Source organism: Canis lupus, chromosome 7, assembly GCF_003254725.2.
Source record: "Canis lupus dingo isolate Sandy chromosome 7, ASM325472v2, whole genome shotgun sequence".
Lineage (NCBI taxonomy): Eukaryota > Metazoa > Chordata > Mammalia > Carnivora > Canidae > Canis > Canis lupus.
Window position 1 is genome coordinate 30556076 of NC_064249.1, and position 20576 is coordinate 30576651.

The 20576-nt window shown below is 42.0% G+C and overlaps 1 protein-coding gene across 1 annotated transcript in view; it reads left to right on the forward strand.

Moving 5' to 3' along the window:
- Positions 1-13403: 13403 nt before the first annotated feature.
- The window catches only part of CD247 (CD247 molecule), a 74949-nt gene continuing 67776 nt past the window's right edge, over positions 13404-20576 (forward strand). Inside the window, exon 1 of the mRNA XM_025430485.3 lies at positions 13404-13668. Coding sequence (XP_025286270.3) covers positions 13419-13668 — 250 coding nt within the window. The 5' untranslated portion in view covers positions 13404-13418. The remainder of the gene's footprint in view (positions 13669-20576) is intronic.

The following is a 20576-nucleotide window of genomic DNA, read 5'->3' on the forward strand; positions in this document are numbered from 1 at the left end:
TATGATCGTGCACACCCAGGGCACTGAATCTGACAGGTAAAAATAGAATTATTTTAATTGACAACTCTTAGGTTGCTGTTAACGTTAGACATTGGAAAACCCAGATACTAGCTGCTTTTCTTTCCTTTGCTTCAAATATCAGTTGGCAACTCATAGGTTGACTTTTCTCAAAAATAAAAGGATTGTCCTAGGACTTAATTTTACAAAATAAGTTCCTGTGCAGTATTTTGTCTCATCCTTGCAACAAACCCAAGAGGGAGACAGGACACACATTATTTTCCTTCCTTTGGGAGGCAATTGGAGTCCCCAGAGAGTTAGCTGGGAGGCATTTATACTGTCACATGTCGGACAAGGTCCTTTAAGAATCCAGTGACCCTTCAATGGCAGGTTCATAGGGATTCTTTGAAGAAATGTCTTTCCACCTGTATTAGAGGTGTGTGGTAAAGAAATGGCACAGGTCAGGGGCACCTGGGTGGTGGAATCAGTTCAGCATCAGACCCTTAGTTTCAGCTCAGGTCGTGATCTCAGCATCATGACATTGAGCCCTGTGTTGGACTCTGTGCTTGAGACTCTCCCTTTTCCCTTACCCTTCCCCCCCCACCACCCTGCTCCCTCCCTCTCTCTCTCTCTCTCTCAAATAAATAAATCTTAAAAAAATAAAAAAAGGAAATGGCAAAGGTCACATGTAAGAAAAGTCCAGATTTCACAGGCAGCACACTGACTTCTTTTGGGGCAGGCAGTGTCAAGCACAGGAAAGGGTGTCAGCTGTGTATGCTCAAATCCCAGCTCAGCCACTTAGCCGAGTGGCCTTAGGCAAGTGCTCTACTAGAGGTCCCCTCTGTCAGTTGGAGATGATCTCTAGGATGGGTGGCGATTAATTGGCATTAGTTAATCTCCATCATGGTGTGAGATAGCCTGAGGCCACCCATTACCTGGATGAGCTGATGAGGCTATAGAGGAGCCAAGAACTAGTTATTTTCTTGGTAATACCTCTGCAAGGTCATACCAGTCATGCATCAGTCACTGGTCTCCACTGTGCTTTGGGGGAAACCCTCTTTCACCATGTGTTAGCTGTGTACCATGTCCAAACATTGGACAAATGAGAACTCTGGGGTCCTGTGGTAAAACCTGATGAGAGCTCAGGCCCACCAGGCTAGGAGCAGAAGAGCCTGGGGACTGCAGTTTGACATGACAAAGGTTAGAGGTCCCTGACAAGCTGCCTTGAACTGCCCAGGGAAGGTCACCCAGAGCAGGAAAATCCTGTTCAATCCTCGCATGCCAGGGCCAGACCAGTTGCTCTGCTGGAATTTGTCTATTTTAACTACCTTACCTTTCTCTTAAGCTGGTGACCATCCAAAGGAACTGCAAAGTTCTCATGTGAGAACCCACTGTCCTGGCCTAGCAGTCCCCAGAAGTGGACTTCCCTCAGACTTACTCCTCGAGTGGGAGGACACAGGCCTGGATTGGTGTGGGGGTGAGTTGGGCCATGGCCAGGGTTGGCCAAGAGAGGACTTCCAAGCCACCAGCTACCTCCATTCCATGCAAGCCCATTGGTCCTTCCCTGTTGCAAATGATCAAAATGTGGTCTGCACGAGGTCAGAGCCACTCCAGTGCTATAAGATGGAGCAGAGCCCTGCAAACTGGTGGTAAATGGTGAAGATCTAATTGGCTTTATTGAATGATTCATGAATCAGGCAGCGTCTCATCCAGCAAGTAGAGAGGAGCTCGCAGGAGCTATACAAAATGGGAGGCTTTTACAGGCAGAACGAGGCAGGGACAAGGAAATAGAGGATTATCTCATCTTTCTTTGGGGGAAGAAAAGGGCCTGTGTGCAGATTACCTCACTGGTACTGACCAGAAGATTTCAGCCTGACCAGTTAAGACTATGTTCCTGGAGAAGGTTGAAACTATAAATGGTTACGTATCAAGCCTTGGTTTGGTGATGTGGGTTTAGTACAAGTGACTCCATTTTGGGCCTCTTGTGGTTTCTTTTAACACCCTCATGTGGAAGCCTGGACACAAGGCAGTCACTGGCTTGCTCCCGTAGTCAAAATGGTGCAGGGGGTAGATAACAGCAGGTACAGCTAAAATGGGAGGGACATTTAAGAGGCAGGAATAATTGTACGTGAATATAATTCCCAGCTAGAAGTCAACATGTGAGGGCCATTTAGTTTACCCTTCCATCTTTTTTTTTTTTTTTTTTGAAGACGAGAAGAAGAAGTGCTTTATATTTTTAATGCTTTGGTCATAAATACAAATAAAGACAATCACTTTTTATCTAACAAATACTGAACTTCAAATATGTACAAGGCACTATACCAGGTCACATGAGACAAGGCAGCCCTCACAAGCTGCTTTCCTGATGGAGGAACCCACAATATATGTATTTCTCAGGATATTTTTCAGTCTCAAGTAATAAAAAAATCCACCTTGGCATCCAGCCCCTTCATCTTGCAGCTGAGGACACCAGGCCCAAGGGAGGTAAAGTGATTTGGTCAAGGCCCCACAGCAAGTCAAGGTCAGAGCTAGGGGCCAGCTCCTAGTTTTGTGCATTCCATGGAGGCAGCTCTCAGTGGCACCACATTGAGGGGAACACCACTTGGTAGAGTCAGAGGAGGGGATGAGCCCTGGCAGAGGTGAGGAATTTGCTACAAATATCCACTGCTCACACATAATTATGGCCTGGGCTCTCAGATGCCCTGATGTCTCAGGGTTGGAAGCTTGCCCATTGCAGATGATGATTTTGTGTTTGCTCAGATGTGCAGGAATGGACTTGCTAGGTGTTCTGTGGCTAAACGCATCACCTCCACCAGCCCAGGAACTGGAACCACATGTTTGTAATGCACACAAGGCAGATGCACTGTCTTCCCACCTGATGCTCAATAACTTTTTTTTTTAAGATTTTATTTATTTATTCATCACACACACACACACACACACACACACACACACTGATGGCAGAGACACAGGCAGAGGGAGAAGCAGGCTCCACCAGGGAGCCCAATTCTTGATCCTGGGTCTCTAGGATCATACCCTGGGCCGAAGGCAGCGCTTAACTGCTGAGCCACTAGGGCTGCCCTGCTCCGGGGTGGGGGTAATCTCCCTCCTTCCAGAGGACTTGTCCATACCACCCCACCATCAACAACTCTCCTCACTCCTCAGGACTCCTGTCATTCCTGGAAAGACTTTGCACACAGGATCTGCCCCCAAACATTTAATGACCCCCTGGAGTCCTTTCCCCAGGCAATGGTGGGGACTGTCACCTCCCCTGAATGATGTAAAAGGAACCAATTCTTCCCAACACCTTCTATTCCGGGCACATAAATCATTTTATTCATTCCTCCAATCACCCATTGTTGGCCAACCAGCTAGTAAATCGTAGGACTGGAACTTGAAGCTGGGACTGGCTGTTCTACAGCTCATGTTCTTCCAACGAGCACCCAGAAAACCTGAGTTACAGTCCTGATCCGGCCACTCACTGGCCTTGTGACCTCGAGCAAATTACCTCATTTTACTGACTGTGTTTCCTTAAGTATGAAATGAAAACTGCATACCAATGTTTACTACCTTACTGAGTCATCCTGAAGATTAAATCTGACATATATGTGAAAGTGACACATGCATGTAGGCTTCCATTAAAGCAGAAACAGTCCTTTTAAACAGTCCTTTTAAAGTGGAAGCTCCTTGACTGTCAACAGCAATACGCAGTTAGAATTCTTCTCCTCCCTTGATAGCATCTCTTCAATTTTATCGAAACCCAACTTGTTTCTGCCATCCCTTGCCACCTTTGAAAATCTTTTATATCTTCATACAGTCTTCTCATTTCTTTCTTTCTTGTGTGTTTGGAGACTAGGCATACTTTTCCTTGCTTATGTCTCATTAAAGAAACACAATTTTGTGGCTGAATTTTCTTAGGGACAAATAATTTGAGGTGTGGGAAAGGGCCCATTAGGTAAAACTCTCAAAAAGTGGACACAGCACAATTGCAAATTGGCAAGCACGTCTTTGGTGGCCATGCATTTTCAGCATCTGTAAAAGTCAAGACGATGTCAATTATAAGGTACAGAATCAGTCATATAGCTTAAGAAAAAGTTACTGGCTCATGAAATGGAAAAGCCTGCGGGCAAGCCTTTAGGTATGGCACGATCCAGGTTGTCAATGGATGCAGTAAGTGTTTTGTTTTTACACATCTCGTTTGCTCTCCTCTCAGTTGGCTTCATTCCCAGGCAAGCTTCCTCCATCTGATAAGAAAGAAAAATAGATACTGGGGTGCAGGGTGGCTCAGTCGGTTAAGCATCTGACTTTTAGTTTCGGCTCAGGTCATGATCTCACAGTTGTGGGATGGAGCCCTGCATCAGGCTCTGTGCTCAGCATAGAGTCGGCTTCATATTTTCTCTCTCACTCACTCACTCACTCTCAAATAAGTAAATAAAACCTTTAAAAAAAGAAATAGGGGTGCCTGGGTGGCTCAATGGTTGAGCGTCTGCCTATGGCTCAGGTCATGATCCCTGGGTCCTGGGATTGAGTCCCACATTGGGCTCCCCAGAGGGAGCCTGCTTCTCCTTCTGCTATGTCTCTACCTCTCTCTCTATGTCTTTCATGAATAAATAAATAAATAATCTTGAAAGAAAGAGAGAAAGAAGAAAGAAAGAAAGAAAGAAAGAAAGAAAGAAAGAAAGAAAAGAAGAAAGAAAGAAAGAAAGAAAGAAAGAAAGAAAGAAAGAAAGAAAGAAAAGAAAGAAAGAACCATACCTCTTCCTTCACAGATGAAGAAGAAAGGAGCACCTTTTCTAATAGCTCTTCTTTGGGAGACAGGATCATGAAATGGCCTCCAAAATTTCCACACTTTGGTGTATATGCCCTACATAATCTCCTTGATTGTGGTAAGGACCTGTGAATATGATGAGATATCACTCCTGTGATTCTGTGATTCTGTTATTATCCTGGGTGGGCCTGACCTAATCAGGAAAACCCTTTAAACACAGTTTTCTCAAGCTGGTTGCAGAAGTCAGAGATATGCTCTAATTGGCCTGGGAAAAGGCAAAAATCCATATTGTGAACTGTCTTTGGGGCCACATTCAAGTAACTACAGGTGTTCTCTAGGATCTGAGAGCAGTCTTGGCCAATAATTAGAAAGAAAATTGGGATCTCAGTTCTATATTTGTAAGAGAATAAATTTTGCCAACAACCGTTGACCTTAGAACAGGTTCCTGAGCCTCAGATGAGAACTGCCACTCCAGTCAACGTCTCTTGATTTCAGCCTCATAGGGACCTGAGTGGAGAGTCTAGTCATATTGTTCTTGGATTTCTGACCAACATTACTGTGAGATAATAAATTTGTGTTATGTTCAGCCTCCAAGCTTGTGACAATCTGTTATGCAGCAATAGAAAGCTAATGCGATGTCCAAAAACTCAATGTCTAAGTTAGGATTACTTGGTTGCAACAAGAGCCCACTTAGTAATTTAGGAAGAAAGGAAATTTACTGGACTAGTGTTCATAGAGCATGAACATGAGCAGTTCTTGGGATGGATCCAAACAGAAGAAGTGAACAGGGGGTGTTTCCAGGTCCTGTCTTGCTCTTTCAGTAAGTGAATTTCATCAAGACTGTAACCAAGGGAGAGTTGTTGGTTCTTCAAAACAAAATGGATGAAGTGACAACCACAGCATGGCTGAATAAGACATCCCTTATTCACGTGTCACCCTTAATAAAATTTTGCCTCCATCCATGGACAGAAGTGGCATTGTGGGAGCTATGGGATTCAGCAGCATATGCCAAGGGACCTGGGAGCAATCTTGCCCACCTATGCAGCAGGTGATAGGCCTAAGGACCTCAGTCTCACCTGTGAACCAACTCCTCCCAGCTATCATCCAGAAGCTCCTGGAAAATACTGTCTCAGACAGTGTTTGAGACAATCAATCAATCAGATCAATGCTCTGATTGAACAACAACAACAAAAAACCTGAGTTGGGGTACATTGGGGTGGTTAAGAGGCACAGCTTGAATGTATGTGCATCATCCCTCCCCTGAGGTGGCATGGCTTAGGGCTGAGATCTCTCAGCCCCTGTGATTTCTCCTGTGGGGGAAAGTGAGAGCATGTGAGTAAGAAATCAGCTTCCCTAGCTGTGTGGGATGCTGCTAGAGGCCCAGTTCTCTTTCGTTCCATCCAGAGCACTGCATATCATGAGCTACATGACCGAGGGACAGGAAGAGACTGCAGAAGTTGTAGATGGAGGGCATTAAATGAATGTGGATCCAAGCACTTGGAGGGCATTAAAGGAATGTGGATCCTACTAACTGCATTGTGGCTCCATCAAGACACCAGCCCATGAACTGCTGGGGCTGCCTTGCCTATAAATGCCCCCAACTGGCTCACAGGCACCACAGTGCTGTGCATGCCTCCCCACATACCTGGCTCCCTGTGTGCACTCCTGATGGCAGTAGTGAGTGCAAGTGTTGGCAGATGACTAGTGAGCATGCATAGAAAGTCAACCTGAATCTATGGGCCAGGGAGAGACCAGAAACTTAGATTTTGGCATCACCCTTGGGAAAGCACAAAGGAGGCTGTCAGCACTTGGCCTGGTGCGGTATAAGACGGAGAGAAGGCATACAGTTGTGTCAATTCTGCCACAAGAGGGAGCTAGGAGTGAGGAGCAGACCTATCCATAGAAGGTTGCAAATATCTCAGAATCCCTAGCAGAGCTGATGGAAGAAGATATTTTCCCCCAAAGGCAGGTAGTAAAGACTGGCCGCTTCAGATGTGTAGACAGCAACGCAAGACTTCCAAGGAATGTGAAAAACCAATGAAATATGATGCCACCAAAGGCTTACAATAATTTTCCAGTAACTGATTCCAAAGATGGAGATTTGAGTTGTACCTGATAAAGAATTCAAAATAGTTTAAAGAAGCTCACTGAGCTATAAGTAAACACATAAAGACAATTCAATAAAATCAAGAAAATGATAAATGAACAAAATGAGAAGTTTAACAGAGAAATGTAAAAAACAAACACATTCTGGAGCTGAAGAATACAATGAATGAAAAAATACAATAAAGAACATCAACAGCAAAGGATATGAAGCAGAAAAGAGAATCTTTGTATTGGAAGACAGGAACTTTGAAATTATGCAGAGAACAACAACAACAACAAAAAAAACTGAAGAAAGCTTCTGTGATCTATGAGATGCCAGCAAAAAAACAAAACAAAACAAAACAATTTGTGAATTATTGGAGTCCCAGAAGAGAGGGGGAGGGGGCAGAAAGTTTACTTAAAGAAATAGTAGCCAAGAACTTTCCATATCTGGAGAGAGATTTGGATATCCAAGTTTATGAAGCTCATAGGTCATAAACAAATTCAAAATAAAGAGATCTTCTCTGAGATGCATTACAGTAAAACTGTTAAAAAGAAAAGACAAAAAATCTCAAAACAACAAGAAAAAAGAAGTTTATAACTTACAAAGGAACCCTTGTAAGTTTATCAGCAGAGACCTTATAGGCAGGGAGAGAATAGGATGATAAACTCAAAATGCTGAAAGAAAAAACTGCCAACCAACAATACTTTATCCAGGAAAGTTGACTCTCAGAAATGAAGGAGAAATAAAGATTTCCCTAGACAAACAAGCTGAGGGCATTCACCACTAGGGGACCTGCCTTACAAGAGATCTGAAAGGAGTCTTTCAAACTGAAATTAAAGGTTGCTAATTAGTAATGTGAAACATACGAAAATGTACAATACACTACTCAAAGTAAATGTAGAGTCACATTCAGAATACCCTAATACTGTATTATGGTACCATGCTAACCACTTACTTCTAGGATAATGGTTAAAGGACAAGAATATTAAAAATAACTACAGATCTAATTTTTTAATAAATACACGTTGTAAAAATAGGTAAACTGTGACACCAAAAACATAAAAGGGGTGAGCACAAGGGTAGAGTTTTGTATGTGATTGAAGTTGTTATTAGTGTAAATTAGACTGTTGTATCTAAAAGATGTTTTAAGTAAGCGTCATGGTAAATGTAAAGCAAAAATCTATAGTAGATTCACAAAAGATAAGGAGAAAGAACTCAAAGCTTACCACTACAGAAAATCAGTTCACAAAGGAAGGAAGCAAGAGAGGTAGAAAGGGACAAAGGAACAGCAAAACAGCCAGAAAATAATTAATAAGATGGCATTAGTAAGTCCTTATCTATCAATAATTACTCTAAATGTAGATGGAGGGCAGCCCGGGTGGCCCAGCGGTTTAGCGCTGCTTTCAGCCCCAGGCGTGATCCTGGAGACCCTGGGTCGAGTCCCATGTCGGGCTTCCTTCATGGAGCCTGCTTCTCCCTCTGCCTGTGTCTCTGCCTCTCTCTCTCTCTCTTTCTCTAATGAATAAATAAATAAAATCTTAAAAAAAATAAATGTAGATGGATTTTTTTTTTTTAGATTTTATTTACCCATGAGAAATACACAGAAAGAGGCATAGACATAGGCAGAGGGAGAAGCAGGCTCCCTCTGGGGATCCTGATTTGGGACTTGATCCCAGGACCCTGGGATTGTGACCTGAGCCAAAGGCAGATGCTCAACCACTGAGACACCCAGGTGTCCCTAAATGTAAATGGATTTCATTCTTCCAACAGAAAACAGAGTGGCTGGATGAATAAAAAAACAAGATCCAACTATATGTTGCTTATAAGAGACTTACTACAGTTTTAATTTGAAGGGGTGGAAACAGATGTTCTATGCAAGTCAAAGCCAAGAGAAAGCAGGGCTAGTTACACTTATATCAGACAAAATAGACTAAGTAAAAAACTGTAACAAATACAAAGAGGATCATTATATACTAATAAAGGGGTAATTTCTTCAAGAGGATATAACGGTCATAAATATATATATGGCCAACATCAGAACACCTAAATACAGTGAGCAAATACTAACAAATCTGAAGGGAGACAGTACAACAAGAGTAGACTTCAATATGCTGCTTTCAACAATGGACGGATAATCCAGATGGAAGATCAGTTAGGATATTGGGCTTGAATCACACTTTTGACCAAATGAACCTATCAGACACATGCAGAACATTCCATCCAGCAGCAGAACACACATTCTTCTCAAGTGCCCCCAAGAACAGTTTTAAGGAGAAAGTTTATAGTTAATAAATTCCCCACATTAAGAAACAAGAAAAATTTCAAGTAAACCACCTAATTTTACACTTTAAGAAAGCAGAAAAAGAAGAACTAAGCCCAAAGCAGATGGAAGAGAATAATAAAGATCAGAGAAGAAATAAATGGAATAGAGACAAGAGAAATATTATAAAGGATCAATGGAACTAATAGCCGTATGTTAACAAAAACAAAATGACAAACCTTTAACTAAACCTATCAAGAAAAAAAGAGAAAAGTCAAATAAATAAAATCAGAAATGAGGGACGCCTGGGTGGCTCAGTGGTTTAGCGTCTGCCTTTGGCTTGGGTTATAATCCTGGGATCCTGAGATCAAGTCTCGCATCAGGCTTCCCAGAGGGAGCCTGCTTCACCTTCTGCCTATGCCTATGCCTCTGTGTGTGTGTCTCTCATGGGTAAATAAAATCTTAAAAAAAAAAATCTGTCTCTCATGAATCAATCAATCTTTTAAAAAATCAGAAATGAAAGAGGAGACATTGTAGCTGATAACACAGAAATAAAAAGGATCGTAAGAAATTACTATGAACAATTACATGCCAACAAGTTGGATAGCCTAGAAGTGGATAAATTCCTAGGAACATGAAACCTACCCAGACTGAATCATGAAGAAATAGAAAATCTTAACAGACCAATAATGAGTAGAGATTGAATCAGTAATCCAAAGTCTCCCAACAAAGAAAAGGCCAGGAGCAAATGTTCTCCCTAGGGAACTCTACCAAACATTTAAAGAATTATCAGCAGTCCTCAAACTCTTTCAAAAAATTAAAGAGGAGAGACCACTCTCTAACTCAGTTTACAAGGCCAGCATTACCCTGACACCAAAGGCAAATAAAGACATTACAAGCAAAGAAAACCGTAGGTCAATATCCCTGATAAACATAGACACAAAAATTTTCTTTCTTTTTTTTAAATGAGGTTTTGGTTTTAATTCCAGTATGGTTAACATAAAGTGTTATATTACTTTCATATATCACAAAAATTAAAAAAATTTTTTCAATAAAAATATTAACCAACCGGAATGCTTGGGTGACTCAATGGTTAAAGGTCTGCCTTTTGCTCAGGGCATGATCCTGGAATCCCAGAATCAAGTTCCACATCGGGCTCCCTGCATGGAGCCTGCTACTCCCTCTGCCTATGTCTCTGCCTCTCTATCTGTGCCTCTCACAAATAAATAAATAAAATCTTAAAAAAAGTATTAACCAACCAAATTCAACAGCTCTTAAAAGAACCATGCATCATGAATCAATTGGAGTTTATCCCTGGGATGCAAGGGTGGTTTGACACATGCAAATCCATTAATACAAAACGCCACATTAATAGAATGAAAGATAAAAGTCATAAAATCATCTCAATAGATGCAGAAAAAAGCTTTCAACAAAGCACAATATTTTTTTCATGATAAAAATGCCCAATGAATGGTATAGAATATAAGAAGCACAAACCATAAGCAAAAAATTGATAAATTGGATATCAACACAATTAAAACATTTTCTTTTTTTAAGATTTTATTTATTTATTTATTTATTTATTTATTTATTTATTTATTATTTATTCAGGAGAGACACAGAGAGAGCGAGAGGCAGAGACATAGGCAGAGGGAGAAACAGGTTCCATGCAGGGAGCCTGACGTGGGACTTGATCCTGGGTTTCCAGGATCACACTCTGGGATGAAGGCAGTGCTAAACCACTGAGCCAACCGGGATGCCCAATTAAAACATTTTCATTTAAAAATACCATTAAGAAAATGGAAGCCACAGACAGTGAGAAATTACTTGCGAGCACAGAATCAATATTGTTTGTTTTAGCATTATTTTTTGTTTAAAGATACTTTTCACATAACATAAAATTCACCATTTTAAAGCGTAATCTCAGTGATTTTTGCTATGTTCACCGTGTCTACACTATCGCCACCATTTAATGCTAGAATGTTTCTGTCACCCCAAAAAGAAACCTCTTACCTATAAGCAGTTATTTTGAATTTCACCACTTCCCCATCTCCTGGCAACCACTAATCTACTTTCTGTCTACAATGCATGTTCTTTTGTTTGGCTTCTTTCACTTAACACAATGTTTTCAAGGTCTATCCGTGTTGTAGCACGTAATAATACTTCATCCCTTTTTATGCTTGAATCATATTCCATTTTGGGGATATACCACATTTGTTTACTATTCCTCAGTTGGCTGGTTTCCAGTGTAGGGCTATTATGAATAATGCTACAATGAACATTCAGATAGGAGTCTTTGTGTGGACGTATGTTTTCAATTCTCTTGGGTATATGGCTAGAGGTCGAATTGCTGGATCATATGATAATTCTGTTTAACTTTTTGAGGAACTGTCAAACCATTTTCTTTTTCTTTTCTTTAGTCTTTTTTTTTTTTTTTTTTTTTTTAAGTAGGCATGGAGCCCAACATGGGCTTGAACTCATGACTGTGAGATCAAGACCTGAGCCGATATCAAGAGTCAAGACGCTCAAATGACTGAGCCACCCTGGTGCCCCTGAAGCTGTTTTCTGTAAGGGCTTCATTATTTGACATTTTCACCAGCAGCATATAAGGGTTCCAATTTCTCTACCTCCTCGCCAACACTAATCGTCTATCTTTTTTATTTTAGTCACCCCAGGGGGTATGAAGTAGTATCTCACTATAGATTTTTTTCTTTCTTTTTTCGTCTTACCCATCCCCCCACTCACCTCATCTCTTGCAACCACCAGTTTTTTCTCTGTATCAAAGACTCGGCTTCTCTCTTTTTCTCTTCATTTGTCCATTTGTTTTGTTTCATAAGTTCCACATTTGAGTGAAATCATGTGGTATTTATCTTTCTCTGTCTGACTTATTTCCCTTAGCATAATACCCTCTAGGTCCACCCATGTTATTGCAAATGGCAAGATCTCACTTTTTAAAAATATTTATTTATTCATGAGAATACACAGAGAGGAGAAAGAGAGAGAGAGAGGCAGACACAGGCAGAGGGAGAAGCAGGCTCCATGCAGGGAGCCTGATGTGGGACTCGATCCCAGGTCTCCAGGATCACACCCTGGGCTGAAGGCGATGCTCAACTGCTGAGCCACCTGGGCTGCCCAAGATCTCATTTTTTTATGGCTGAGTAATATTCCATTATATACCACATCTTCTTTATCCATTCATCTAATAGGTGGATACCTGGGTTGCTTCCTATCTTGGCTACTGTAAATACTGCTGCAATAAGCATAGGGATGTATATATCTTTTTAAATTAGTGTTTTAGTTTTCTTTGGGTAAATACCCAGTAGTGGAATTACTGAATCGTATGGTAATTCTATTTTTAATTTTTTGAGGGACATCCATAACGTTTTCCACAGAAGCTGCACCAATTTACATTCCCACCAACAGTGCACAAGTGTTGTTCCTTTTTCTTCACATCCTTGTCAACACTTGTTTCTTGTGTTTTTAATTTTAGCCATTCTGACAGGTGTGAGGTGATATCTCATTGTGCTTTTAATTTGCAACTTCCTGATGATTAGTGATGTTGAGCATCTTTTCATGTGTTTATGGCCATTAGCATATCTTCTTTGGAGAAATATCTATTTTGATCTTTGGCTAATTTTGAGGACAATGGTTTTCTGATTGTTTAATTGTATTTATGTGTTGGTATTTTTAGTGGGATGGGTTGATTAATTTACAATGGTGGTCCTCTTAAGATTATCAAAGGCCATAGGCTTTTCCATATACTCAGGTCTTTTGCATTCTTCAGCAACATTTATTTCTAGTTATTTATCTTATTATTGTAAATTACTCCAGTGTTTTAATATTGACAATCCAAAAAAGCATTTGAAATACTAGGTAATTCCATTCAGGCCAAGTTTTGATCTGCAGCCTCCGGTCTACCCAAGCTACTTGCTTTACAGGGAAGGACGCTGACACCTCGAGATGCTGAGTGACTTTGTTAAGGCCACACAGTGCATAGGTGGCAGAGAGTGGCATGAAAGGCCAGGTATTATGCCTCTGTGTTCATCCTGACTCTGGATCCAGAGCCCTGCCATCTCACCAACCTCCAGAAAAATGTCTCAGTCTAGGAAAATGGCAAATAGCCTTATGTGCATCACGAACACCTACTTGCCCAGGGCCTAAAGTCACCAATCAAGACAGGAATTAGGGATAATTTGACAACAATTAGGATAAAAGGAGAGTAAAGCAATGGTTGCATGAGAGAAAAAGCAAAAATTTAGATACACACACGCCTCAAACCCTCAAACCTCCAGAGCTTCCTGCCGATGAACCGAAAGGGGGAGTGTGAACTTCTTGGCCCTGTTGGCAGGTGTCTATCTTCTCACCAGCCCCACAGTCCTCCACTTCCTGAGGAGGCAGGAGCAGAACAAAGGCGGCAGCCTCCTTTTCTCTTCTGTGTCCCAGCCATGGCTGCCACAGCCTTGGCCTCCTGGCATCATCCTGGGGGAAAGGACAAGATGATGTGGAAGGTGCTGGTTATCACGGCCCTGCTGCAGGCACAGCTCCCGGTGACAGGTAAGGCCCAACATGTTGACGGCAAGGAGCTTTAAGAAAGTCTTTGTGCATGTGTGTGGGGCAAGAGGAGGGGTTGTGAGGGGCTGGTATCTCTGTTGAATCCTGTTCTCCCCAGATCAAGGGGCGGCAGAGCAGAGAGGACCCTGCTCGATGCCGGCATCTGCTCATTACAGCCAAGCTGGGCCTGGGTTCAGAGCCAGATGCTTGAGCACACACCTGCCCTAGTACAGGGTTTTCCAGTGATAAAAGGAGAGAAGGAAGTGCATGGAGGGGGAGGATGGGGTGGAAGGAGGCAGAAGAGCAGCTGGGGCAGACCCAGTGTGGAGAAAAGGAAAGGGAGTATCTCACAGATGCCTGGTGGGATGAGAAACTGTCAGCCAGGCCATCTTTCTCTTGGCATCTTCTTTCACCCCCTTGCTGATGCCATCATTGCCCCTTTCCTTCTTCCTTTACCAAAAGAACACTTCTCTCGTTGGTCCGTCAGGGTCACGACTGTGATCATGGCTGACTGGAAGCACCTGGATGGGGCAGGGACTAAGCAGCGGCGTCAATGAAGGAGGGAAGGGGTCTTCCTTGGGGTCTATGTCTAGACACAGCTCTGTCATGGCTGCCCTGCATCCCACAGCCAAAGGCTGCCCTGTGACACACCCATTAGGTTAGTGACTCACCTACTGCCCCTCACTGCAAGCAGCTCTCTATCCGAGGCCAAAAAGCTAGATATACTGACAGAATGTAGGGACAGATGAGAAGATGTGATCTGTTAAGTCACCACTGTGAGGAACACCCAACCAGCAGGAGAACTCACTCCTCATCTTGTTTTAGTTCGCGGGAACCTGGCTTTTCTAGAATCCTTTCACTCCTACCATGTTTTCTAGGCCACGTAGTAAGGAGATCATGCGAAGACAAAACAGGCTGTCTCGGGGGATTGGTGCCATGGCATTTTTATAGGAAACAGGACCAGCTGTATTTGAATCTAAAAAAAAAAAAAAAGAAGGGAGGGTGGTCACAAATAAATGACCTTCCTCTACCTCACAGGTTACCTCGGGGTAGGGGAGACCGTTTAGCAACAATGGTAGGAGGGCAGGAGAGGCCACTGGCAGTTTTTGCTCTTGCCAGGGAACATGGCACAGCCTCAGCTTGGTGCCTCAGGGCTTCTGAGGACTGAATAATCGTGGGGTTTTCTGTAAGATCACAGCTTTCTTCTCAGAAAAGCCTTGTTGGGTATGAGTCACATGGTGCTGTGGGGTGAGGACTCCATTGCAAACCCTGAGCAGCCCATCCTGTGTGCAGGGGACAAGAGGACCACATAGCCTGTGAATTCAGTGATTTCAGGGCAACAGCTGACGGTAGCTGCTTCAGACCCTGGGCTTCAGGCTATGGAGATAATTCCGCTACACAGAGTTTCCTCACCAGTCCATTTGCGTTGGCCTGGGGGCCGAGGTAGCAGCAAAGTAGAGTCAGAGGAGAAAAAGGAAAAGCTGCTTGGGTGGTGGTGGCTGCTGAGAGTGGCAAACAAAAGCCCCACCAAGCAGACTAGATGGGGGCTGTGCCCCTTTCCACACTTGGCACACACGAGGAAAACGTTACATTGACTGGATTTTTCATCTTTCCGTGATCCTTGCTTTGCTAGGGTGGAGAGGGACATTTCAGCTTCTCTTAGATAAGGCTCCTAGATGAAAGTTCTTCCAAGCATCTCACCCAGCTGAAGCGAGGTGAAGGGAGACTTGAGCCTTTAACACCAAGGGCTGCAAATGGCACCATGTGGCCTTTACGACTTCACTGGGTGAAGATAGAATTTGAGTTGAGGTCTTCTCTCTTTTCTTCCTCAATTAAGTCACCCATACCCCAAACTCTTTATAAAAATCCACTTTAAAAAATTGTTTATTTATTTATTCATGAGAGACACACGGAGAGAAGCAGAGACAGGCAGAGGGAGAAGAAGGCTCACTGCAGGGAGCCTGATGTGGAATTTGATCCCAGGACCCCAGGATCACGACCTAAGCCAAAGGCAGATGTCAACTGCTGAGCCACCTAGGTGCCCCTAAAAATCCACTTTTTACTAAGATTTTTCCATTTGCTTTTTATGGAAATGCCCAGATTATGAGGATCAAAGCAAATAGTGATCCAGTTTGTCTACATGAGGAGGTGTCCCTCGGTGAGAGTCTGCCTAGATGGTCACCGGGATCTGGGGCTGAAAGTGACAATGGTGGTGTGCTTAACAGCACAGGCGCACTTTTGCCTGGAGAGCCGTCAGCTCCTGGGTACCTATAACTCCCTACCCCAAAGTGGCCAAGAATGCACCCAGTGGTCAGTGGCCATTGTCTTGCGAGGTGAGGTCCTACAGCTGTGACACAAAACCTCGGAAAATACAGGTCCCCAGGCTTATTTGCACCTCTACTTTTAGGGAGGCAGCTGGATGTGGTGGCAAAAGTCAGGCCAATCATAGATGGAATCCCAGTGTTGCCACTTTTCTAGCTGTGCAATCTTAGGCAGATTGCTTAACCTCTCTGGGCCTTAGTTTTCTCCCCTCTAAAATAAGGATAACTTTTTTTGTAGAGTTGTAAAGATGAGAAATGCATATAATATGCTTGATACACAGCAGACAGCCAATACATGGAAGTGGTATTAATTATTACTATTATTACATCATGGTCTGTTTTCTTGTTCTCAATATCTAGCAACAGGAAATGGAAACCCATGGTTAGAATTCTTAATTTGCTCTCAACTGTGTGGTAAACAGCACTGGGCATTCTCTCCATCTGTTGAAATCCAACTCGTCCTTCTTTTGAGTTCTGAGCATACCCATTCTAGCACAGGAACATGGTGATCCAGCGGAGCGGTGGGCCCAATCGGGAACAAAGCTCAAAGCTTTGACAGGCCACAGGATGAGGTTTAGAAATAGCCATTTTTATTTTCTAAGACAACTTATTCTGTAGGGGATGTTCCCCCAAAGTGAAAACATACTCCAAAATATATAATATAAACAATTAGGGGAGGGAAATGAGAGGCAAAGTCTGCCAGGTCGTCAACTGGTCAGGATGGCCACCCAGATTTTGTAGCTGAATGTTTGGTGTGCGTGCTCAGTGACTGGATATTTAAGTGCAAACTTCTCGAACGCCAGCTCTTTGCTTAAACCGCTCAGAGCTGGATGTAAGGGGAACTTCTAAGTAATGCCAGGACAAGGTTTTCTTCAACGGCATTTTCACCAACATCTAGTCATCCGGCTCTGTTCATCCAAATGAGCTCCTTAAATTTTTTCCCTTGGCATTTCTCACACTTGCTGGCTTAGAGACCAAGCTGCTGCTGTTGCCCAGTCCTGGGAAGCTCTTGCTTAGGTGAACGACCACTGTTGTATGTATTTTTAATTCTTTTTCTTTTTGCCTCCGTCTTTAAAAAGTTAGATTTAACTTTTACTGGATGTACGCTTTTACTTTCAAGAGTCCCCAAGCATTGTGTCTTGTGTTTTATTTAGAAGGGTTAGGGCCCTCGCTTGGGAACTGGTTTGCATTAGAGCTGTCCAAACACGCTACCTTGGGAATCCTTTTTCTCCTGAGCTGTATTTACCTACGGTCAGCTAATGGATTAAATAAACAGCAGGGATATTTCAACATAGACTTCTTCTCTGCTTGAGCCAACGTTAGTTCTTATTAACACTGAATTGATGGTAGATTTAATCAATTTGAGCAAACATTCAGTCAATTTGGTTAAAAAAATAATCAAACTAGTCACTTGACATATTAGTTGAGACAAACTATTTAGTCACTGTGGTACTTAGCTGTTCCTTCCAGCCTGAAAAAGTGAGTCTATGCTCCCTGAGGGAAGAGACCACTCAATCTTGCTCAGAGAGGTGTGTGGTGCTTAGTGCACTGCTGGAAGCAGAGTCCACACACCATAAACACTTGTGGAACGAATTAAATAGTGGATGAGTGAAAGAAATCTGGATGTTTCCATGTGATTAAATTAACTTTAATGGTTTATTGAGTGTGAAATATATTGGAGTGGCATTATTTGGAAGTTTCCTCTAGAGGACTTAGCATTTAAATCTAAGCCAAGCAAAACAACAGAACTTAAACTGGTGGAGGGGACAGGGCAATTTAAGTGACCAAAATAATTCAAAATAAGTTGTGAGGATGGTTTAAGATAAAATCTGTTGTTATTAAAATTTTTGATATAAAATTTCCAATATTTGTTTGTTTTGGACATACAAATAAGATAATTTCATATGATCTGAATAATATTATATCTCAAAAATAAATAAGCAAATAAAGAAAAATGTTAATTTTTCTGACTTGGCTTCAAGACTAGGGAAAGAGCAGAAAATAAAAAAAGGCTAACAGTTGGAGAATGTTAACCAACAAATTTAAAAAAAAACCTAATTAATGAGAGGTACCAGGAGAAGAATAAGTTTGTGGATTATGGCAAAAATCACAGTATTCAATTCCCTCAAAATATGGGAAGAATAAAAAGGCAGATTGCCTAACCAATGTGGTCTGATTTGGTCCAGGTTATTAACTAAATGTTCCAAGTAGCTATCGCTATTTTCCCCTCTCTTAATTTGAGGTGTTTTAATAAAAATATCATAAACTCATTTGAGGAAGTTATAGATTTTTTAAATCCATAATCTGACAAGCTAACCCAATAACTTGTTATTTTTATTTCCTTGTGTTCCATTCCAATAGTCTTTATAACTGTATACATATCTTATGTAGTTGCCCTTATAAAAGCATTTCCATGTGCTGTTTTTTCTTAGTAATCCATTGTAAGCATTTTTTTATGCTGAGCTTTCACAATTGGTTTTAATTACTATGTAAGCTTCCATAGTTCATGCATCGTATTTTCCTACTTCTTTACTGTTGGACATTTGGGCTGTTTCTGATTTTTGTTATTATAGCCAATCCGGCGAGAAAATCTTTACATACATAGCTTCTAAAATTTCTTTTGAATTATGTTCTTGGGCTAATGTCTCCAGGATTGACAATTAAAAGAATAGGTTAAAGTAAAAAACATTCCGCAGAATACTTTAGGCCTGTGTTGAGAAAAGTTCAGTTGAGGAAAGACAATTTTTTTTCCTAAGGTTCCAACCCTCTGCAAGTGCTTCTATCTTCTCTGGAGCAGCACCATGGGGAAGGAAGGAGAGGGCCATGGAGCTAGAAAGGTCTGGCTTCAGGAGGTGGTTCCTCCGAGCCTTCCACCGAGGGAAGCAGCCGGCCTGCAGAGCCTTTCTTCCTCTGTAAGATGGCGGTAACGATGTCTACCTCCTGCACAGAATGATGGAGCAGAGATGCCACTCTGAAGTGATGCACCCAAAAAGGTGCTTGGAACTCAGTAGCCTGAAAACCATGTGGGCCTGAGTCTCCCAACCTGCTAAAGAGAAAGAACATCATTTGCCCAATGCGATAGCTGGAAACACTGGTCCTAACATCTTTTTCCTTTTTTTGTTGCTGAATTGGAATGTAAACTTGGGCAGACAGCTCTCTCTGGGCTCTAGTTTCTCATCAGTGAGATGAGGTATGAGAGAGCTGAACATCCCTTTCACCTACAAAATGAATTGTGTGTGTTCTTGAAATTACGAAGTTTTAAGAACATTTACTTATCAGCCCCCACCCTCCTGATATTGGCTCATAGAATTAGGAAACTAAATTTCGTGATTCCCTGCAGCTCTAAATACTTTTTTAAAATCTGGACTTCCACCTTATCACAATATTTGTAACTCTCTAGCAGGGACCCTCTGTTGTGAAAAATCCAAGGACGTAGTCCAACATTTCTGGCTTGCCCCTTATGCTTATACATTTGCTGCAGATTTATCGGAGGCCACCCAAGGACTTTGTTGACTTGAAGAGGAAGCAGATTGCTGTCTGAAGCAGCCCGACTAGCAGTGGGGGGAGTGTTAGGAATGTTCACTGCCCACTTTGCTTGCCTGTTATGATTTGTGCTACTCAGCAACTAATTTTCAGGCTCAAGGGGAAAAAAATAAATAGAAAGCATTAGAACAAGGACAAGCAAGATCCTTCCTCCGACCAGAGATGGAGACCGTCCAGAAACTATCGGTCTCTTAACGCAGTCAGACCTTTATATTTACAAAGTGCCTTCCTATACCCTCACTTGCTGGATCTTCTTCACTATCCTGTGGCCAGTGGCAGATAAAGTAGTAGGATTCTATTTTTGTAAACAAAGAAAATAAGGCTCAGAAGTTTGATGACTTGCCCAAGAGTAGAACCAGGCCCCAAACACAGTTTCTCTGATCCCTCGTTCAGGGTACACATTCTAGAATATTCTATGCAGCCTCTCTCCCAGGGTCTTCGCTCGGCAGTTTGCAATATCATGCACCGGTGACTGAGCTCTGAGGCAGACTTCTGAAGATATTGTGCTTAGTAAGCACTGACCACTATTTCCCTCTCAATTTTTTAAGAACTAGTTATTTTGATGCTGAATATCTTCACTCACGTAATATGAATTTTTCTGCTGAGTATGAAATATTTGGTTGTTAACATGGAATTATGTTTTTCTCCAGTGTGCTGCTATAATTCTGAACTCACATTTCCCACAAATCTGGTAAAATCTATATTATCGGTTTTACTATTAATAAATACATCTATTTTGGAGCTTGTCTTGGGAGGGATGGCCCTCCGTGTGCAATCCGTGTGTGCCCCATCCCCACCACTGCCCTACATGTATATGAAAATCAAATGCGTAAAGAAAAATTATATTTGAGAGGTTTTGATTCTAAGTAATAGCTTGTAATTGATCTGCTTGGTAAGAACGTATCTTCATACAGCATGTAAAATTTTGTATGTGTGAGGTTTTCTAAAGGAACAGTGAACTGTTACACACAGAGTTGAGGTTTATTTGTTTGTTTGTTTACGAAATCCTGAAGGAGTAGGAGAATTGCCTTTGAAAGTCAAATGTCT